General features: G+C 32.1%; 1 protein-coding gene and 1 long non-coding RNA gene across 4 annotated transcripts; one reads left to right on the top strand and one right to left on the bottom strand.

Annotated features, from left to right (window-relative positions):
• Positions 1-186: 186 nt before the first annotated feature.
• On the bottom strand, positions 187-14,233 carry Mtp (microsomal triacylglycerol transfer protein). 3 transcript variants are annotated; one of them, XM_011053720.2, is made up of 6 exons: positions 14,167-14,233; positions 10,912-11,091; positions 9,941-9,964; positions 9,238-9,431; positions 5,454-6,107; positions 187-4,443 (listed from the first exon to the last, which is right to left on the bottom strand). In XM_011053720.2, exons 2-6 carry the CDS (start codon positions 10,979-10,981, stop codon positions 2,695-2,697), a joined length of 2,691 nt encoding a protein of 896 aa, XP_011052022.1. In that variant the 5' UTR covers positions 10,982-11,091; positions 14,167-14,233; the 3' UTR covers positions 187-2,694. The 3 variants fall into 3 exon arrangements, with proteins under 3 accessions (XP_011052022.1, XP_087269186.1, XP_011052021.1); XM_087413060.1 differs by lacking the exon at positions 14,167-14,233 and adding an exon at positions 12,440-12,813; XM_011053719.2 differs by lacking the exon at positions 14,167-14,233 and adding an exon at positions 11,336-11,727.
• LOC105144668 (uncharacterized) lies at positions 12,974-14,610 on the top strand. Its single transcript, XR_845954.2, has 2 exons — positions 12,974-13,779; positions 13,976-14,610. It is a non-coding gene; the product is annotated as an uncharacterized LOC105144668 (long non-coding RNA).
• The last annotated feature ends 9,576 nt before the right edge of the window (positions 14,611-24,186 follow it).

Here is a 24,186-nt window from a genome sequence, read left to right as displayed (position 1 = left end):
AACAAAAATGATAAAAATCACTTTTTATTTATCATATTAGGAATATTTTTTTTTTGTTGTTTGATATTATTTGATTGATTGATTAGTTAATAATTTTCTGTAAAATTGGAAAGAGTTTTTTCTTTTTCTGGGAAACTTCATCCTCCGTCAGCAATATGAATTTTAATTTGATCAGCAATAAGGATATTTGAGAAATTACGTTTTAGTCTTTATTTTATTCCAGATTATATAAAAGTTAAAGATTTGTTACTATCAGAGAAGTCGGATTATATTTTACTTATTTTTTACAGATTTAAATTTATCTATAAAAATTCACAATCAAAATATCGATACTTTTAAAGATTATCAGTGGAAAGTTAATTTCTTGTATCACTTTTGAAGTAATGGAATTATTTGTAATTAGACGTCGTGAACTCTGCAGGATGAAGAGTATGTTTCTTTCGCTTTTTTTATTAACAGAATTAACGTGATGTTGTGTAAAAACGAGTGTACAAAATACAGAATAATAACATTTGAACCCAGACGCGTAACGATTTGATTTTCGAAGAAGAGAAGAATACATTGTATCATTATAATATCAAAAGTAAAATTGAAATACAATATAAAACGAGACAAATTAGAGATCAATTGAAAGGTTTTCCACAGAAACCAAGTTTTCTAAAATCTACGTTGTAGCGCCAAGTCGTTTTCTACAAGTAGCGTCACATCGTGAACATTTTACTTTGAGTTTTGTCGGAATAAAACTGTTCACAATGTAATACTATTAGGATTGCACGAGATCAAGACTAATCTTAGTATCGTCTTGTCTTGCCTCGAATTCGTTCAAATTCAAGACAAGATCAAGACAAGATTATTAAGACAATATCAAAACGAGATGTCCAGATTCTTGTCTTGATATTATTGGTTTCTAAAAAAATTATGTATATATTATATATATTTGTAAATAAGAGAAAAGAGTTGTTACATAATTGTTAATTTTATTGATTTTTAAGCTGCGGGCTTAATACCTGTATAACTACCACTTCTGTCTCGCGATGGAAATTATATATCTATTACTTCCGAGCAAGTGAGACGTTGATCATGTCAATTTCCGCCACCCTGCAAGAGTTGCCACTTCTATGTACAGGAGTTATTTTGTTACAGAGAGAACTTGCGCGAGCTTACTAATCAAAACACTGGAGGTTTATTCGATTGGAGACAAAACAAGACAAGAGATTTTTGCTACAAATATTGATCAAGAGACAAGATTAAAATTTTCAAAATTTTTTAATATCAATATAATATTTTTATAAATATCGTCTTGTTTTGATCTCGTGCAATCCTAAATGCTACTAATAGAAATCGAATAATTTGGCATCATAATCTAAATTTTTAAAAATGAATTTAATGTTTAACATTTGTAAAGAATATATACATTTTGTAAATAAAAAGTGAAAAGTTGTTACATTACTTTAAATAACATTTGCTTCTTCAACATGTCATTATTAATATGTTATAAAAAAAGATAAAAATGTAATATACTGTAGGATAAATAAGTAGTAAACATAAAATTTTTGTAAGAGTTAAACAAACCAGAGATTTTTATTTTTTTAAATTTGTCTTTAAAATATTTATTAACGTCTTGATGGAAAAATTTTGCTGAAAAATTCGATAAAATTTCGCTAAAAATTTTATTGAAATTGTTCCACGTTTTGAAACAATTTTCAGCTCAGGTAAAATTTAATTGAATTTGAAAATTAAATTGTTTTTAATTAACATGTTTTTTTTTATATAGCAAACACAAGTGTGTCCCTGAATTAATTTTTACAATTTTTCTAAACAAAATTATATTTAAAAAAAATACATTTCTTTATTTTGTAATCGAATTTTGGAATCTTGCTGATTTTTTCATAAAGAATGATTTCATTAAAATACAGAGGAAAAATCTGATAATGCTGGGCTTTATATTTTATTTGTTGATATTTTAATTATAAAGAATAAAATTCAAGCGTACTGCTTGTGGTAGATTTCAACGTATTATTAAAAAAAAATTTCAACAAATTTTTCAGAAAATTTTTTGAAACAATTATAATAACTTTTTAGACAAATTTTATCAATTTAGCAGAAAATAATCTTTTGTTAAATAAAAAATTTTCTGCGAAATCTCAGCAAAATTTCAGCAAATTTGCAGCCATTCTGTTAAAATTTCAATAACATTTCTTCCAGTCTAAACTCCATTTTATATCCTTCCTGAGAAAAATTATTATATTTTCAAAATGAACAGTTTGCAGATAAAGATTTTTATCTCCTGAGAATTTAATTTTTTGAAGACTTGTTTTTGTGAAAAACCTTTTAACTATGTTTTAGAGTTTTTATATACAAAACCAGCCAATTGGAATTGCAATTAATTTTTAGAATAATTAAGCAAGAAAATTTTAAGAAGATTTAAAGATTTTTGGCTCTTATCTTCTTTGACTAAAATGCTAAAACGATATAAACCTAAAATAAATTTGAGTCATAAATGAATTGTCATATCGAAGTTGAAATATAGCATTATCCATCGATTTGAAAATAGACGCTGCTACATTATTATAGATTTCACCATTAAAATCACAATAACATTAAATCATAATAAAAATAACAGTTTTGTCCTTTCGTATCCTTTCGAATCCTTTCGTAATCAATAAAAAATCACTGAGTAGTCTTCGGTATGCGTTAACTTAAATTCGTGAACTTCGCGCACATTTCATTGTTTTTTTGATTGAGCTTATAGGATCTGCCAGGTGAATGAACTTTCATCCGGCGCGTTTTTCTCAGTCTATGCCGGCTGCCGGGTATCCTTTCGATTTTGTAGACCTGATACTTCACCACAGTAATCGGTTGACTTAGTCTCATGCACAACGCCGAAGGTCCACTGAAATCCACGGTGGTGGATAGTTGGAGCTTCGGCTCCATCGCCATCGTGAATTCCGCCTTGCTCTGCACAAAGCTCGTGTGCACCCTGGTGCCACCGTGGACCGTCACGCCGGCATTCATCTCCACCAGGGAGCGTGCATTTCTCGACCACAGACTAAGCTGGATCTCACCGGCCAGCTCGAAGCTCACGGCACCTTGAACGTCGAGTTCGGCGACGAAACCGGATCCCAATGGCACATATTCACTATGACTGTACAGTGAAGCGAGAGCTTGAAAGGCGGGAGTCCTTGTGTCCGCAGTGCCAGACCAGACGTGGCCCATCAGTTCGCCCTGCCCGGTGAAAAAGACGAACGGTCGTATCCCAACGTCAAGAATATCGATCTCCATTCCAGCAGTGGCCATCTCGGCGTCGTCGACTTCCACTTCATCCTGATTTGATACGAAACTGCCAAGACCGCCAGCGAATAGTCCTAGCGAGAACATCGCTTGCCGTTGCTCATTGCTCTCCAATACGACGTCCACGATGCCGCGCTTCAGAAGACCGGAATTCACTTCCTGAACGGTAACCAATGAACCATTACTGTCGGGTGAGCGCAGGAAGTGCCTCGCGAAAGCGGTGCTAAGACCCCGCTGCGCTTGCATGTGATAATTGTTGAGCGTCACGTTGCCATTGACATATATATTTCTCAGGTATTCGGCGACTCGCGCGTCGCTCTCGGCGAGTAACTCCAGACGTTGACTCAGGTACTTGCGGACTTCGTAGGCTGGATCTTTGCTGCTCAAATATTTCACGAAGTCGCGTAGAACCTCTTCGGAAGGCTCGTTCTCTAGGATAACGTCCAACGCGATCGTTCGCACGCTGCTGTCCCTTCGCGGCCCTCCGATCTGGTAGAAAATCCTATGTGCCGCGCTCTTCAACTCGTCGGTCACAGCTTCACGTGGAAGGGCCTTCAAAGCGCGCCAAGCGGCGGTGCCGATGGCTTTGCTGTCGCTTAATGCGTATACCAGCAACGTGGGTATCGCCGCCGGGCACCTCAGGTTTCGCAGAGCTCGCAAGAACTTAAGCTTGCACTCCTCGCCAGTGCAGGTCTCCAAGCCTAGTTCCAGGCTGACTCGCGCCTTCTCTATCACCGCGGCGGACCCGTAATGTCGCGCCATCGCGCCCGCTGCGAGTGCATAAGTCTCGGACACTTTGTCGTTTTGCATCGTCTCCTCGGAGCGTCGTAGAATATCTCTGGCAACATCGACATGGGGCGTCGGCGAGAGAGATAGTGCCCATAGATACCTCTCGGTCTCGTCGCCGGTTTCATCCTGCCGGAGTATCTTCATGGCAGCTTGATGAGCGGGTAATGTAGAAGCGGCGCCGAATATATCCAGCAGCTGCATCTTTATCCGTTGATTGCGCGGCGTCTTTAGGATCTTGTGTAGCTCCTCGGGCGAGGCGTTCCTGACTAGAGGTAAAAGCTTGAGGAAAGCCGACGCGGATTTCGCCGTGCCCAGCTCGGAAGCGGTAAGTGTTTTGTAATATTTTTCGATCACCTGATCAATCTGCAATGAGATAAACTCGAGATTTTAATACGAAATATGTAAGTACTATACTAAAATATTGTTTATATACTATTATATTATTTATATATTATATATTATTTATGTACATATTATTAATATATTCATATATTTATTTATATATTTATTTAAAAAACTGAACGCACTGCAGTCTTTATGGTGTCCAATTTTTATCTAGAGTCATTAACATTCATGTCTCAGAATCAATATAAAAACTAATATATTAAGTACACATGTTATGTAACCTGTCAATTATTTTTAATTTATATTCAAACTTTAGAGGACATTTCTAAAAAACATTCAATTCTTGAAATTATTTATCATGTAACATATAATATCTCATAAGAATTATTATAAACTAATATATTAAGTGCGCGAATGTTATGTAACCCGTCAATTATTTTTAATTTGTATTAAAACTTCAGGAAACATTTAGAAAAGAACGTTCAATTTTTTTAATTATTTTAATCTCAACAATAGTAAAATTTGAAATCTTATGTTTGATACAAACAGACAACGCTGCAAAATCTCCTGCGTTTTCTATTTATCTACCTTGCAACTTTCAGGGGAAATGTATTTGAAATATTTTTATGTAAAACACATATTATTTGCAATATAAGTGGATTTTGTATTTTAGCGGAGCACATGAAGGTATTACGTATTTTGTATTAAAAATCGAAAGATTAAAAGTTTTTTTAGATTTTCTAATTCAAATAATAAGTTTGATTGTTGATCTTAATATTTGAAATACAAAATACTTTTCCATGAAATATAAAATACAAAAAAATTTTCATGTGCTCCGCTGAAATACAAAATACAAAATATAATTGTCTCACAAATATTGTTTTTCAAATAACAGTATTTCAAATACAGATCTAGCCTTGGCAATTTTATGCATCAGAGCAATTCTCTACAAGTTTATCTATCCCCATCGTTCAAGAACAATGGAAATATTGAAATAGACGTAAAATACAACAGGCAGAAAGATTTACCGTAGGACATCCGGTATCAGGACATGTGGCGAGCATCGGTTGGAGCTCGATGTCGGTCTCTTTATATTCAGGCTTAAGCAGCATCACTGCCTGCTTCGCGGAATTCGCCTGAATTGCCGTTGCACTGATAGTTTCGACTGTCTGTTCCAATGTTCTCTCTGATACGACACTTGTACCAATATCAGGCTTAGACACCAAGGTCATTTTATGTCCCTCATAATCGTTCACGCGCTCCGGCAACAGCGACTGCGTTAGCACGTACTTAGAATTACGATAACTCTTGAGTCTAACGGCAAACATCGGGTTCGGGTGTTGCTTCGATGGTGGCAGTGTGCCATGCGTACAGGCAGTCTTTCGTTTCTCAATAACATTATCTCCGGACATGAGATAAGTCACGTCGCAGAAGCCGGAAGCATCTCGTTGACGCACTTCGTCGTCAAGCGTTCGGTACTGGAAGAGACTAGCTAAGCCGCGTTTCAGGTTCGCGGATGATGCGCTCTCGGCTGGATCCATGTATATGGCCTCGACATCGCCGTGTCGCCAGAGTACAAAGAAAGGCTTCTCGGCGACCTGCTCTATCTCGGACGAGTGTTCCACGAAGCCCTCCGGCTCCGGAGCTCGCCGGGACTTGATCCATAACTGCGGTGATAGTAACTGAAAGAGAGAACGTCACAATATTTATAAAAGAGCATCAAGATTCGAGAATCACAAATTATTAAATTTAAAATTTTTTATATGTTGTTTAATTGAAACTTGATTTAAAAATAATTAAATTGCTTTGTGAATTAAATTAATATGTAACAAATATCTTACTTATTTTAACGATTGCGTTACATTAATATCATTTAAACTATAATATTATATTTTACTATAATAATTATGTTTTGCATTAATCAATAACTCGAGCAGAAATTGAATGAGGGTAATAAAGGCTCCTATCAAGTTATCGCTATCCTGCACAGTCGGGTTCGAATCCTGATGGGAGCCTCAAATGTAATGCGACAGTAACTTGATAGGGCCAAAAGATCAGATCGTTATCATAGAGCTTATTCAAGCCTTTCAAGATATTAAGACCTGATTTTACTACGGATAATCTGTTAGTGATTCAATTTTTGCATATTATAATATATAAATCAAACAGGATTTTTACTATCACTGAATACACTAATTGCCGCTAATTAGCGACAATTATTACAATCAATCACGGCGCAGTTCCTTAATTTCTACTGACGAACATTGTATTCGATGGAAATATTATTTCAAGACTCAAAATTATTTCGGTACGCTGTTTGTAAAACGGGATGTGTATATAAATTCGTAAAAATCTTATTATTTATGCATTAAAGATGTAGCTTAGATTATTGAGGCTTTAGTTACTCAGTTGTTAATGAAAGGATTTATTAATATGTTAAATAAGAACAACACATATTCTATAGAATATTTACAACAAGAAATAACATTAAGAAACAAACTATTTACAGGACAAAACTATTAAGGACTAAACTATTAGTTTACGAAACAATTATTTTAAAATATTTTTATTTTATACTTTTCACTAATTTTCTCTTTCATTCTAATTTTTAACATTTTTTATAACATTGCCTAACGCCTGAAAAAAATTTGTAATCTTTTACTTATTTAGATTTATTATGTATTTTATATTGATTTACAATGATATCTAAAATATAATAATATATAATTATATATAAAGAAAGAAAGAAATGGTTTGTAGTACTAATATGAACAAGGATTAAGATCGTAGATGATTAAGTCTATCTTTCTTGAATTCGCCAAAAATCATATCTTTAATTGCTTTTTTAGAATCTTTAGATTTTTGGGCCTTAGAATTACTGTTATGAGTCGTAAGTTTTTTCAAAATTGTTATGGCTTTTATAACTAATTTAAACGAATCTATTAAACTCCACATAAAATTTATCTAATAAAAAATGAATACATCATTACACACACACATATTTACATATATTATAATTTACTTTTTATATTATTTCTTTATTTGTTACATTATTCTTTCTATTATTTTATACTTTAGTATTACATATATTGTAATATTTTATTTGGTACATATTGTATGATGAAATTTAATTAAAAATTAATTAAAGATAAATTAATTTTATAAAGTGTTAATCATAAAAATCATTTAACTTTAATAAACTAAAACATAATTTTTCAATTTCATTAAAGACGAGTTACTTTTAAATTTTTTAACGCGCAAAATGACACACACACACACACACACACACACACTGAGAGAGAGAGAGAGAGAGAGAGAGAGAGAGAGAGAGAGAGAGAGAGAGAGATCTTTTATTTTGGGAGTGAGGGGATTTACCGAGAACAAACTTTTTTAATATATTAATGTATTAAAAAAGTTTTTCTCGGTAAATTTCAAATAAATTTTAATTCTTTTACCTCCAGTTACACCAACGTTAGTTTAATTTTAAGCGAGGCTTAAAACTCTCTTTGTTCCTGTCTCTTTTCGATTTTAAAACGATATAAAGAGAGTTTTAAGTTTCGCTTAAAATCAAAGTAACGTTGGTGCAATCGAACCTTAAAGTTTTTTGACTCAATGTACTAGTTGAGAAGTTTGTCACTAATTTATTTAATTAATTAATATTATAATGTTAAGTTTAATTTAATATCATAATATTATAATTAATATTATACAATATCATATTGTAATTAATATTATACAATATTATAATTAATATTATACAATACTATATTTAATATTATAAATTATTTTCAAGACTTCCATCTTCAAGATTTTGTAAATCGAAGAAACTATCTCTCTATATTTTATCTATATTTTATCTCTCAGGGTATGAAATTATCGACATTCAATGTAACTCGACACGACCTTTCTCAGTATCAATGAGCGTGCTTTTTACAGCATTTTAAAATTTTCTCAGAAGTTATATAGGTGTTTTATTTCTTAACAATGAATATGTATGCCGAATCAATCACTTATCTAGTTTTGAATTCCTGTGTTGATTATGAAATTCCAATTACAACACGTACAGAACAAAGAAAAAGTATGTTCATATGTGGATGTAATATAATTAACTATTATATTATTTTAAATAATTCCTCTGTGTATCTTTGATATAAGTAACTTGAAAAAACTCGATACTATATTATTATTGTATTGAAATACATTATATAGTATTGAAAAATTTCATTATTTATTAACATATCGAGTTGATTAAAATAAATGTAATAAAATATTTTGACAAAATTTGGATAGTTTTGCAATTAATAAAATTTTGAAAATAAATTTTCGTACGTGATTAAATTATATAATTTTAATAAAATATGTTAGTTTCTTTTACATTTACATTTTTTTAAAGTAGTTAATAGTTTTTCACTTCAGTCTAAAAGGTATAAATACATAAGTAACTCATTAAATTTGCAGAAAAATTACAGAAATTCAATAATTGAAAGATAATTTTTTAACAAAGTTGTTCGATGCATTATATAATCGTTAAAACATTTTAACGATTTAATAAAATTATATTACACTTACTTCTAAAAAATTAATATTTGTATTTTTTTATAATCATTTATAATTAAAACAAATTTTGTAGAGTAATAAAGAAAAGTATTGATTAATTTTTTATCCGTCTTTAAAATCAAAATTGAAACAAACAAAGGAAGATTTAAATTATGATTCAATTTACGCAACATTTTCTACATCTGTGATAAGTAACGTCATTGAAGAGATTCGCGATATTTGAAAATAAGTAAATAATAATGAAATGTATCATACCTCGAATTTAAGTAAAAAGATATTGGGCTCGTTAAAATCCTGCCATAAGGCAGTGACATCCAGCTCGCCGGTCACCCTGAAACCGACGTCACCCGTAGATTTCGATGATTCGGTCTCTCTAAAGATCAGCGTATTCGTCAGCTTGTATTTGTGACCATTTCCTACTTGCCAACCCTTGGTGCCACCAGCCACGGCTGCAAGTATGACGCATAATTTCCAGTAATTATTCGTTATCGCGCGAAAATTCATCGTGGGCCTTTGAGGTAGATACGTTGCACGTGCAAATATGTAGATATGAACCGAATGCTCGACGACGTCACCGACTGCGAGTCGCGCGTCGACTGACAATGGTAACGCCAGACAACGAGAATCGCTCCTCTCTCGAGACGATCCGAGAAGAGACACACGATATGTAACACACGTATGTGTATGTAAATGTGTATGCGTATGTGTGAGTGTGTGTGCATACGCGCGTATATGTTAAACGGAGTACCGTTAATTCGTGCGGAGTCCCTGTTACACGACGAGCGAGAATGGGCGTTATGTGTTCTCTTTTTTATTTTTTTTTTTTTCTTTATGTAACGCTTCGACCATTGTTTCTTTCGCATTGCTGCGTGAAACAATTAAATGAATCTTTACTGGGTTGTATATTCTTTTTATATGAACTATAAGCGGTTCTCAATTCGACGATGAGAATAATCACCTGGTGCCATTTGACAGTACGAACCTGTAAAAACAAGAAAAAAAAAAATAGTCCCTCTCGTATTTCTCATCGAGAAATGTAGATTATTATATATAGGGTGTTCAATAAAACTGTGTTAAGGGATAATCTCTCGCACAGAAAAGGAAACAAATGACATAGACGAAGGAAAAAAGAAACAAGAGGGAAAAGTGTAAAATATATTTTGTAGCGTAAATTTTTTTTAGTTAAATAACGTGAAATAATGTTTCTTCGAAAGATTATTTATACGACATTTGCCTATCGAGACATATATCTAAGTATAGTTTTACAAGTTCTTTACATAGGATTACTGATATGTAAGTTTTAGTACTTATCGTATCTCTCGATACGACACACATTGTGTAGTTTATCGTAAATATATATTTTTATGTTGTGATCGTCTATTATTTGAAAAAGAATCGTGTTCAAAGTGGATTTAATATATAATATCAAATAGACGCACTATATTTTTACATAGATTTTGAAATTACACAAGCAATACAATATTCTATGCTGAAAAATATTCTGATTAAAAATGGAACGAATCAGAAGATTTCGGTCATATCAATCAGAATTCCAATCGAGATAACCAGACGTCCAATTAAATTAGATGACAAGAATATTTTTCATACAATCAGAATCTTCAAATTCGTTCATTTTCAAGTAGAAATTTTTCTCGGTACATTTTTATCTTATCTCTCCATGAAAGAATGTGGCGTCGATTGCTCTAAAATTTACCGGAGTAGCAACGGGGTATATCAATGGACCGCCATGTTCCGGCCGGCTCGTACTGTGCATTTTTCAATGAATGACTTTGGGGAGATCGGGGAACGAGGAGTCACCAAGAGGAACAGTGCAAGGGGGGCAGCTCACACGGACAGGGTGGGAGCGTGGACAGGAAAGGCAGAGGGAGAGACGAGCGTATAAGGGACCGCCAGTAACCCGTAACTCACCGAGGAGCGTCCAAAGGTAGACCAGGCAGACGGCGAGCATCCTGGTCGTGCCTCGAAGACGGCCAGCCATCCTTTCCTCGCTCCCGATGTCGTCCTGAACTACGCCTGCCGTGTCCCGACCGCGACGTCCGCTCCGTTCCGCTCCGCTCCGCTTCTGATCGCGCTTCTTCTTCGCAACCTCTGCGAGTAAATACGAATAATTAGACGGGGCAGACCTGCGTTATCGTAGTCCCCCGATACAGAAACCCCTGTCACCCCCTTCCCATCGTCCGCGAGCCTACTCCGGGGGAGGAGGGGGGGGGGGACCAACAGAGTCCTTTCCTCGTGGAGTCCCCCTCCTCGTACGCACGCACGCAACACATGTACGCACGCATCCGTTACATAGACGCGGAGGAAAACTAGTATTCGGTGCTCCAATACAGACCGGACTTGGACTCCGCGCCGTTGCGCTGCGGGCTGTAAATCACATACGCGCCGCACGTGGAACGTAGTAATATCGTGATCGCTTGATAATACGTCGTATTGTAGCAATGATGACCGTCGTCGCGAGGAGATACGAGATGTGCGTGGAGAAAAGGGCCATTACGATTGCGGAAGCCGGCCAATTTGTCCGATCCGGACTGACGAGTGCGCGCTGCACCGAGTGTACCGAGTTCCTGGCATTTCATGAGAAAAGAACGGTTTTGTTGATTTAAAAATTTAGTTGGACAGATTTGAAAATAATCTTGTTGAATTATTAAGATAATTTCGGAGTAGGACGCTCAAGTGCATGATGGACAATGCTCCAAGATTTTTAATATTTTAATAATCAGCTTGAGCGTTCTGTATAATTATTTGCAGATCTACTGAATGTCGAACGAAAGTATTTTTAGGTCTGTATAGTATAGTAAAATTTGTAGATAAATTTCAGCAAGATTTCGGATAAGTTAATTTTGTCGATGGACGAAATGGCATATATTTCGAAATATCATATCTTATCTATGACGCGAAAGAATAAAAATAGAAAGCAAAATTTACTTACTTAAAAATACACAAAAAGCACGATTTTACTGCAGTATCTAAAAATTTAGATACTACATAAATAATATTGTTGAAAATATAATTTTGTTGAACATCAAAAATAACTATGTTGGAAACTCAAATATAATAATTCAAAAATGATATTCAGATTTATAACTAGTTAAATTTTTAGAAGAAATTAAAAAAGACTTACAATAAAATAAGATTCCTTATATTAAACAATTAACAAATTAGAAATGAGCCTTTAGGAATCGGTGCTGTAATAATTGCGCGTTTATTTCGATTGATCTAAAACAATTCTCTATAAACGATATATTTGTCGAACGTTTTGACTAACTTCTAGCCTTTATGAGCGAATGTATTACAAAAAATCCATAAAGAACTTCACTCTGTGATTACACTCTGACATCAAATTTCTCATAATCAGTTAATAAGCTGGATGATCAATAATATTTGACCTTAAATATAATAAATGAATATTAGAGTCGAAAAATATTAAAAAACTTACAGGAATTGCTGTGGAGATCTCAGGAATACATCAAATACAAATTAGTCCTAATATCATAGTTGTTGTAACGCAAATTCTTTTTCTCGTGAATTAAAATTTAAGACGAAACGACGATAATTAAATAAATGTAATTTATATTGCGTAAGTCGATGATGTTCAATCGTCGTAATGAAACTGTATTATTTTTAACTATAGATTTTTAGTGGTCGGTCAAATAAAAAAAATATGAAGAACTAAGTAACTCAGTGTCTTTGTTTAAATTAATCGTTCTTTTATCGCTTGATGTTTATCATTTCTGATATTAGTCTTTTCTTTTATTGCTGTTACGTTCTGTGACTAATATTTGAACGTTCCAATCAAAATCATGATTGCGATATGTCCTATGATTCATGACAACCGAAGAATTGGTTTTATTTCTATTGATTTTTGTGTTAGGAAATCCTTGTTTTTAATTGTCTACATGTTTGTCCAACATAAGACGCATCACAATCGTTACAAGAAATTTTACACACAATGTTCTTTTTGCAATCTGCAGAAAGAGGATCTTTTTGCGCTTTTATCATTGAATTGAGTTTGTTAAGGTTGAAAAACAAGAATTTAGTGTCGGAATATTTGATGATATTTTAAAATTTTTCAAAAATAGATTGTACATATGGAATTGTGAACCAGCTCGGTTTTTCTTTAATATCCTTATTTGAGGAATTATTATACTTATTGGTGGTTTGATTGAGAGTTTGTTTATTTATTAAAACTTTAATTCTTTCTCGTATTACATAAAAAATGAAATTTAGTAGATAATCATTATTTAATCAAATTTTTATTATCTGTTCCAGGTTTTTTTGATAGAAATCCGGGTGTGAAATTAAAAAACTCTATTAACCATCCCTATTACAGTTCCTTTTTTTGAGATATCAAGTATTGAGGTAATTAAGATATCTCGCAGAGAAAGATGATTTGTGATATATGTCAAACTTAATGACATTGTTTTCAATAATAATAGTGGTATCTAAAAAATTGATAGTTTTATTGCCAATCTCACATGTGAATTGTATTCTAGGATGGTAAGAATTAAATTTTTGTAATACAAATGGTATATGGTTGGCTTCAGATGAAGGGATAGCCATAATTATGTCATCAACATATAATAAAAAATATATTATTTATAGAGGATTGTTTTAGATCAATCAAATAAACGCACAATTATTATTAGCGCCGATCCTCCTAAAGGCCCATTTGTAATTTGTTTATTGTGTTAAAATATAAGTGTTAATATATATTTCAAATATAAAATAACAATAACAACTAGAGATAGAGCTGTAAGAGTTAAAACGCAATTCATGGTACGTAAATAATTTAAAATGAAACGAAATATGTCTTTAATTAAAGAAACTTTGTCAGTACGATGCATTGTATTGTAATCAAAATGTCAAATTTTTAAATACTTCATCTGTTCTTTCCGTGTACAGCAGTGTATTTTAGTAGTATTTTAATGTCCTACTTCTAAGATTAATTAGTTTGGTGAAAAATTCTCTCTAGATTAACGAACGTAAAGGCTCATCAAGATCACAGAATGGCAATCTGATGAAACTCGCAACGAGTGTCTGCGTGTCTCTACTCGAAGGCTAAGCAAAGTTGCAACTAGCGCGAAGATCTAAAATAACATTTTGTTAACGCGCAGGCCAATCGGATCGGAGAAGACGACGGGCTGGTTGGAGCAAACTAGAAACCTCGCGTAATCGTTGAATAAAATGGCACGCACGAGAACGAGATAATTCGTGTTATAAATCTACGAGGCGACTGTCTGCTAAGTCGAAAATGATGACGTTAAACGAAACGTCGCCATTCCGTCCGAAGCGAATTACGAATGCTCTTGAAAGCTCTTCTTATCAATTAGCCATGGCCTTTGAACTTTAGACGACCTCGTTGACACTGCCATTCAGTTGCGATCCTTCAATTCCGATACTCAGTTTCTCGCTGATCTGTTCATAAAGCGATACAATTGCTAACATGACAATTAACTTCGTTTATACATATACGCAAACTAAAATATTTAAATCTGCAGAACAGCGTACAATCAATTAAATGAACACAGATTTCATGTAAAATTTAATCGCTGTAATGTGAAATCGTGTGTTTAATTTCTTATTAATTTCTCGTGCAAATAGGAAAAAGATTGATGTAAAGTAATTGAAAGCGATTATTTGTTCATTTCTTATTTTTGTTGTTAAACTTATATTATCTCCAAATATATTTATTAATAAGATATTATTTATTAATTAAATAGACATAACATTTATTAATCTGATATTAATACTTTCTTTTTCTTTCTCTTTTTCCTACATGCATTAGATTTTCTTCCTTTGCGTGCCTTTGATTCATAAATCGATCGATTTATAAATTAAAAAAAGGTGCTATGTCGATATATAGGGTGATCAGTTTGGAGTATATTCCTTAAGATGGCATAGCAATCTATTTTCTAAAGAAATATAGTATCTTATTTTGATAAAAATACGTTTTTTACAATATTTTTTATAATCAAATATTCTTTATAATTAAATTGTTCTAATCTTTTTGAAAAATCTTTTACAAAAATATTTTATTTTTAAAGATTATAGATACATTGTGTGAATGATGCTGGAAAAAGACGCTAACTGGTGTTAAAATTGAGAGTCACCTCTTTGAATCGGTAAAATAACATTCGTCGGCAACTGAAGTTATCCATCGTATCAAATTAATTTTACATTTACCAAAAGTTTTAAACAATAATAAACATTCCTAAAATTAATTATTATTTAAAGAAGAAGTAATTATTGTGCTTGAAATTTCTTTGCCAATAACTTAAATATTTTTGTGGTTACAAATTATTATTATCATTATTGCTAATAATTATTATCATTTTAAATTTGTGAAAATTTTAATAAAATTGTAAATTAATAGGTAACTCATATAATTTTATTTAATAATTTCTGATCAAAATTAAAAATTTGTAGAAATCGTTGTTAACATAAAAATATATAATTTGACAACATATTGATAACTTTTAAAACTATGTAAATTCCACTAAAATTTGATATCATATAATCATGCTTTTCAAGCTGCATCTATTTATAATAATCATTTACATGATTCCATCGGAAATACACGAAGCTTTACATTTCCATTATACATTGCAATTTTGTCATAAGTAATTTTGCGAATCCAATGTATGCTATTATTCTATTTGTTATTGCATGTTATAATACGCATATAAATAAATGAATATATTAATTAGCTACTCAAATATACATAAACGATCGGAAAGAGCGGAAATATCGATAACATCGGATAATAAGCTCTTTTCATGCGTTATTCTTCGAATCAGCGAATGATATTCTTACAGGTAAATGAAAATGAAATCTTAGGTAGTATCTACGGTTTTATACAAATTGTTTCAAAAGAGAATGATCGATATTTTAAGAGTGATATAATTATGAAAACATCTTTATGAAAAAAACATATAAAAAAGACAACACTGCCATAGATAGCAAAAGTCAAAAGCAAAATGGTTTTATTAATTGCTGTAAAGCAATTTGTGATTAATGCCCAATATTTTATTTAACACTGACTGTCATTCGTATCTGATTAAATACATATCTCATATAGGTCCGCGTGTAAGGCGCCACGTGTATCAATTTAAATACATATATTTCATAAATATTTCTAAAAAGCATGAAATTTTAATTTATATTTATTTTATGGAAATAATAGTGTGCTAGAGGGAACCAATTATAAAAATTTATGTGGCAGTCAAAATGTTGAACTTAGCAACACAAACTTATCAACATTCCAGAAACAACTATGGGATAATTCAGATATAAAAACTAGTATATTTTGAATTATTTTTATCGATTAATGTAATTATTTATTACTTTTTATGTAACTATGAATTTTTAAAGCTGTATTGAATAGTTATATTGAAAATTATCCAATCGGGATTGAAACGTCTGTTGTATGAAAATATATTTTATTATTTATAATAATTTTAGCATTAAAGATTTGTAGCTCTTTGTTTGATTTGTTTTAATTTTAAATTATTTAAGTCATTTCTATATTTTGAATTATACAATTATTCCTTTTATAAAATATATATTATATAATACACATAAGTTTATTTTAATAAAAATAAACTGCATTAAAATTAAAATTCTGAAACTTCGTTACACAACACTCTTTGTTGTTTTGTCCATCATATGATTATAATAGAACAATTCTATATGAGAATTTCTCAAGAGTGTAAAAGTCTCATTTGATAAATATAAAAAATTTTTTTTTATTAAACATTCCTTACAAAAATCTAAAATTTAATGTTGGCCTAATCACTTCGATCTTTTTTTTCGAAAACTTCAATTTTTTGAATGTATCTTCGATTAAGAGATAAGTGAAGAGATGCTTAAAAATAATAAACTATACTATATCATATAATTTTTGTTTAACAAATATTTTTTTCTCTCTTTCACAGATTCGACAATTTTTTCCCTGGATTAAAGTATATAGACGGCTTTAGGATCCCCTTAAAAGAGCCATAGGCATTTACAATTTTCTCGCATTTTACGAAAAGTTAAATATCTCGGTGAAAAGAAATCTCAGAAAGGTTTTTGATCACGCATTTTAAAGTGTAAAGATAGGGCTTTAAATCTGCGTTTGAATTTTTTGTCTACGATATTTTGTTTTTAAGTTACATAAAATTGAAAAATGATACTTTTGCAATATTTTTGTCTTATTCTTAAAGTGTTACAGTTCAATGAAACATCAGCAATAAAAATTTAATATGAAAGTGTCTGAAAGTAGACTTCCTAAGCTTCAAAATGATTTTTGAAAAAAATTCGTTTGTTAACTTTTCGCAAAAATATCGTGTTTTTTATTATGTGAAATTTTATTCTGTACAAACATTTTTAAAATTAATAATCGAATAAAGGTTTTAAAAAATTCGAAAAAATTTATATGAATCAAATACATTATAACAACCTTTTTTCTCTTTTGCCTTTTTTCGATTAATTTTAAAATTAAAAAACATTTAGAAAAAGTAAGTTTTTACACAATAAAATTTCACGTAATAAAATATATCATATCTTTGCGAAAAATTATCGTACAATTTTTTTTCAAAAATTTCAAAACTTAGGAAGCCTATTTTAAGATACTTTCACATTAAATTTTGTTCGCTGATGTTTTATTGAACTATAGCGTTTTAAAGTAAGACAAAATATTACAAAGATATCATTTTTCAATTTTTATGTAACTTAGGAAGACAAAATATTGTAGACAAGAGATTCAAAGCTTTAGTTTCAAAAGATTTAAAGCCCTATCTTTACGCTTTAAAATGCGTAATCAAAAACCTCTCTGAGATTTCTTTTCGCCGCGAAAATTTAATTTTTCATGTAATTTTCGAGAAAATTGTAAGTGCCTAATACTTTTACATATGACTATATATATTATAATAGTATACAGCCTCATTCAAAAATATTAGGTGTCAACATTTTTTAAAATTTATTTAGAATTCTTTTACCTGCATTGTGACTTATTTGTTATCAGCATTATGCATATAAATATATGAAAAGAAAGAGCATAAAGAACCACAGCACAAGATGTAGTTAGTGATATTTAATTATTCTTGCATTACGAATTACAATAAAAACATTAAACGTTTCGGCCACAATCTGGCCATCTTCAGTAAAATTAATAATATTCTTAAGACGCAGAGTTACATCAAGTAGGCATTTAATAAACAATTCTAGAACTTTCTAGACTATTTGACTCATGGATATAAATAGCCGAAAAATATGTGATACGACCAATAACAACACATAATGTCACGATAAATTTCTATCTGTGAAATGAATATACTTTTAATTCATCGATTATTTTGCTGTAAAACAGGTAATGTTTCCTTGGTTTTATACTCCGTTTTAAAAGATATTAATAATTAAATAAATTATTGTAAATTAGAATCTGGAAATTCTCGTTCTACACTTTTTACTACATGACTTCTGACGTTCTAACATTATTATATGAAGCAGCGTCGCTTTGATGCAAACACGATCTTTACAATTATAACACACGAGCGTTGAATTTGATTCCAACTTGATGTGTCTTAAGAATATTATTAATTTTACTGAAGATGGCCAGATTGTGGCCGAAACGTTTAATGTTTTTATTGTAATTCGTAATGCAAGAATAATTAAATATCACTAACTACATCTTGTGCTGTAATTCTTTATGCTCTTTCTTTTCATATATTTTTGAAATTATAACCACATTCATTTTTTACATTTTTGAAATTATGCATAAATTTGAAGATTCTTGAAACAAAGGATAATTTACAGTAAATGCCATAAATAAATTTTTGAGCTAAAACTTAAATAATAAAAAACTTTAACTAATAAAACTTTAAATAATAGTTAATAAGTGGTCTGACATTTTTTTCAAGACTGTATACTATAAGTAGTACATTTTTGGTATATTTTTACATGTGATATTTTTCAAGAATATGATTCTTGGGCCTGGATTATTGAAAAATATTGCATACGAAAATATATAGAAATAATATAATATACATTATGTATATTATAGCTCTTTAGTTTTTCGTATATGATACACTCACAATTTTAAAAAATCAAGCTCTCCAGATCCCTGATTGTTAATTTCCGGTAGGACAGTAGGATCTCCGACGCAATGAATCTTCAGACTTCGGTGGGACGCTAGTTGAAAGGTGACAACCGTCGGTCTTAACTGACTTAAATAAAAACTGAAACCATAATAGATCGCTCTTTGCTCATGTCAGACTTAAACATCTATATTGTGTATTCCCTTCCAAAACAAACCTGCGGAAGCCGCAACGAACGAACGAACGAACCAACGAACGGGCGAATGAGCGAGCGCGAGCGCGCTAAATAATCATAACTCAGAGAGACATTTGTAACGCCAGCCTCTCGCTCGTATTTATCGCTGTTGTTGGACGGTTTGTTGCAGCAATAACGGTAATGGGCCTCCCCCGCCTCCGGCCTCTTGCCCTCCCTCTCTGCGTCTCCACCTCCGCTCCGACCTGGTCGCCCCTCTCTCTCTCTCTCTCTCTCTCTCTTTCTCTCTGGCGCCTCGCTGGCCACCCCTTGCCGAGCGATTTATCCTCGGGTAATTAGCACGGGTAATAATTAATGCGGCCGCGCATTGTGCTAATTATCAGCGAGAGAACCTTTTAAGAAATGAAAGAACATTCGAAATAAAACAGGGCGCCGTGAGGGGGAGGGAGAGTGGTAGACACGTCGGTAGCGGCGAAGAAGGCCAGGAGGAGAGTGAGAGAGTGGAAGAAAACGGAGCGAATAAAGGAGTAGAACTGGAGAAATGAAGAGGCGAGAGTTCCTCGCGACAACTGCGAGTGTTTGTATAAGGCGACTTGGTACCATCAAAACGTTTTAATCATAAATTCTATTAAAAATCTGGAATGTAATAGGTAGAATTGTTGGTCATTCAATATCTTTTTCAAATCTCAATAAGAATCTTTGTCGATATTCTTGATTAATTCTATTTGTGAAATTAATTTGAAAATGAGATTTTATTAAACAAAGAATTTATTAAGACCATAAATGTGAACAAATAGAGAATAAAAGACTTTAACGATCAAGCTGGATCTTAAGTGCTTAAATAATTCGATGTGAATTTTTATACCATCTATATAGTCATTTAAATTGCGTGTCGAATTGATTTTTCGGTCTTAAAATGCAAATCCGACTGAACTACAATAACGTAATGTCACAAATTAAATAAGATTTTATTATTCGTTTATTTAGTGTAAAATTAATTCTTAATATACTCTTTAATCTACGTTCAAAAACCTACAGAAAATTTTATTTTTACATTTTTAACTCTCTTTCGCGCAAATTAAAATAATCGTTACAAAATCTTTCCCACTACGAGAGGGTGAAGTAAGCCGTTTGTTATTTCAAGAATTACAAAGAGAGGAAGGAAGATCTTTCTCGCGCGCAGAGATAAAACTCCAGCGTACAATTCCCTGTGGAATTAATTTGCAATATTAAATAACTGTCGATCTTCTTTCTAACGCTTAAAAAATAATCCGCATGTTCTCCTAAATCGGGACATTCGCGCGGTCGAAAGGACACGAGGATGGGGGATGATTTTGAGGAGCATCCACGCGTTTCGGTGGATTCGCGCGCGTGTTGTATGCGAGAAGAGAGAAAGAGAGGGAAGTCCATGCGGACTCGAGCAGCTATCCATCAGGCTGCTTTTGTCGCCCTAATGAGAGCTTGAATTATTCAACCTAGAGACTCTCTTCCTCCAACCTTCCTCGGTTACCCCTAACGTCGATTCCCTTCCTCCTCGCCGAGGCTCGTATGGGACTCACACTTGTGCTTGCGACTCTTGAAAGTTCTTCATTCCTACATACACACGCGGCCATTAATAAACCTCTTCTTCTGGTTAGCGACAAACTCGAAAACGACTGCCTGAAGAAAATCAATTCGAGCCTAAGCAGCGTACCTAAATAGTAGCGTACCGTTATGTAAGTACAATAATTAAGATAGATGATGCTATTTAATTGTAATGCGTGGTAACATCTATTTGCTATAAAAATTGTCATTTTTTAGCTGCTTGCTAAAAAAGAACTGAAACTTAAGAAAAAATGTATAAGAACATACTTTCATTCCTCAGTTATAACAAAATAGTATTTCAAAGAGAATATTATAATAAAAATTTTAATAATTCAAATTTTTAAGTATTGAAATTCATTTTCTAGAAAATTTCGTTTGTATTATCGTACAACTTTCGAGTTGTATTATTGTTGTAGTAAATGAACGGTATAAAGATAATAACTGTAACATTAAATATGGTGTATTGCAAGATTAAAAATGATATTTTTATAACTATCGAAAATCTGCGTCTCTTCAAATTATTCTGCCTGTCTCGTTGTCATAATATTGAATTTTTCATGGAAGGCGGCGCTTTAATTACAATTAACATGTACATGAATTCGCGCGCGAAATCTATCAGAATATATTTTTAACTCTCAAACGCGCATAGTGTTACCGATCTGGTGGCATAATATTCATATGCATAACTTTTACGCGGCTCTCACACTCCTTCATTCCATTTAAATTTACCCGTTATACGCTGAAATGTACAAATATCGTTTTTAATGGCGAATATTTCGTACGTTTGTACCGGTCGGCGGTTCGGTGGCAAAACATTAAACGCAATCAAATGAAAATGTGATATCAAAATAACGTGATGGAATTTCTCTGTGAAGTGCATTAATAAGCGTTAATAATCACATAAATACCGTCAAGGTATTATATTTCGGTCTAAGCAGCTAAATCAGCTTGATGGACGTCGGACGATATATATGTATCTTCTCGTAGTTAACAAACTACAATAATTTTAGAATTCTTTTTTTATAATTATACGAGACTCTCAAATACAATTTTTTTATAATTAATGAGAGAGAGAGAGAGATTGTTTTTCGAGACACACACACACACACACACACACACACACAGAGGTGAATTATAAAATAACCATTCGCGAATTCACAACAATTATCATTCAATGGTCACAATAATTTTCTTTACTGATCAAGGATCCCATATTTTTCTCCCTATATATTTTAGAAAATATTGAATAAATTTATGTACGGAAATAAAGATTTTGTTAAAAATTTAATTAGATAGAGATCTGAAAATAATTTAGTTAGATCATTAAAATAATTATGTAGAATTATCAATATATAATTATGTATAACGCTCAAAGCTTATACATGGTTGTTAGAATGTCAAAACTTTTTACGGTATTATCCATTATGCTTGAGATTTGTACGTAATTATTTTAATGGTCTAACAAAATTTATTTTCAGATTTATATCCAATTAAATTTTTACTTAGCATTGATACTTTAGCACAAAATCTTTCTGTCTAATTATCCAAATCAAAACTAATAAATTGTAGAACAATTAATAATGTACAATATGTACTTAATATATAACAGTAACTTTTAATTCGTAAATATCACTTCAGGTAATCGTTTACGCAAAAAAGAAAATTAGGTGACTATTCCCGGATTAACAATAACGAAATTAACTTGTATTCTACTATCGTGGATTAATGACCGAGCAACTCCTTTTTTCTAACTTGTGAGTCTTTCGGTAATTAGAACGTATATTACATTTTATTTTTTAAAATTAAGTTTAAACATTTGTTCTAGAAAGTTGAATGTATGTTTGTGAATTTTTAGAGATTTTTTGAACTATTATTTTAAATAGGTGAAAACATGAACGGATTGTAGTGATTTGCGATGATAGGAATAAGACACCGAATTGAGCATGGTATTGTAAGGGTTAATAATTAATTTTCGCGATCGTGCAAATCAGGACGCGGTCCAGGGCTGAAATTCCGGCGGCAACCACCCGTTTAAGGGCCACTTCCGAGTAACGGACTAACGGCTGCCGGCGAGAGCGCTGTCGGCCAATTTCTTAAGAATTTTATAGCACCCGGCTAAACTTTCGTGATTAACTACTTCCGAGTTGTTTTCAAAAGTGGAACGTATATTACACCCGCTTGGACGCCCCTGGGATGTCGTTTCGGTCCTCGGCGAAATACGTCTAAATACGAGCTTTTACCGGCCGACCTCCTTCCTGCGACGGCGTCCGCATTCACGGCGTCTCTTATATGCGCAAAGCTCATTTCCCCACCGAGATAATTGCACTGTGATATCGCCGTGGCTTATCCTTTCTTTTTTTACGTCCTTGCAGAAGCCGCCCTGAGAGGACGACGGCGGCTTTTATTGCCCTCCTTTACACGCTGATGGCTTACCCTTACCTTTACATTCACCGTCGCGGCGTCTCTTAAAAACTTTCTAAGTCGATAAAGTTCCGCCAACTATTCACCTTCGAGATTTTTGCATACACCATACAACTGGATAGAAATAATACGACGTGATAGATTGGCATTCTTGATTAATTAGAAAAAAAAAAAAAATTTATTCTACACTTATTTTTCCGTTTAAAAAAAAAGTTCTTTAACCTGAATTAATAAAAGGTAAGCATTCATAATTTTAATTATTTATTACAGCATAAGCTCATTACATTTAATACAAATTCAAATCGATCGGATAAGAATTGGTGTTTTAAAAAAGCATCTCTTGAACACACATCCCATACAGTACAGATTTCCAGAGAATATTCTAAACACGTCGAGAAAACGTTCTTATGTATATAATAAAATATAATAAAATATAATAAAAATAAATCGTTGTCAAGAAGCTAGAAAAGATTTAAAAAATGTAGATAACAAATTTGAAATTCATAATGTTGATGAAATAATAGCGCAGTTAAATGTTAATCAAAAGTGAATCTTTGATAAAGATTCTTTCTGATAATATATTATTTAATAATAAAATTCTTAGATTTTATATTAGTGATGAGGGTAACACTGGAAAGAATTTTTTAATAAAAGTTATTAGATATTGGGTTAAAAGAAAGATTGGAAAGGACAACAGTACATAGTTATACCAACTGGCACAGCAGCGTTTAATATCGATAGACTTATTTATATTTATTTCAGTTACTAATAAAACATACTGCTAGATATAAACAACTTTCTGATTTAGTTCTTATATGAAAAGAACTTGTATTAATAATTATTAATGATGTTTCAATGATATCAAATATTACTTTAATATATATACATCTTCGATTATCAGAGATATTT

Source organism: Acromyrmex echinatior, chromosome 14 (genome assembly GCF_024713525.1).
Source record: "Acromyrmex echinatior isolate Ae372 chromosome 14, ASM2471352v2, whole genome shotgun sequence".
NCBI classification, from domain to species: domain Eukaryota; kingdom Metazoa; phylum Arthropoda; class Insecta; order Hymenoptera; family Formicidae; genus Acromyrmex; species Acromyrmex echinatior.
The sequence above is the reverse complement of the archived record's forward strand: the minus strand, read 5'-3'. Positions and strand labels throughout refer to the sequence as shown.

Bases quoted from the DNA above. Each gene is read 5' to 3' on its own strand.
- Mtp (XM_011053719.2), bottom strand. From the start codon at position 11,579: ATGAAATGCCAGGAACTCGGTACACTCGGTGCAGCGCGCACTCGTCAG. The intron at 11,092-11,335 runs GTCTGTATTGGA...ATTTACTCGCAG, and splicing joins CGGCGCGGAGTCCAAGTCCG to AGGTTGCGAAGAAGAAGCGC. The intron at 9,965-10,911 runs GTGAGTTACGGG...TTGTTTTTACAG, and splicing joins CTACCTTTGGACGCTCCTCG to GTTCGTACTGTCAAATGGCA.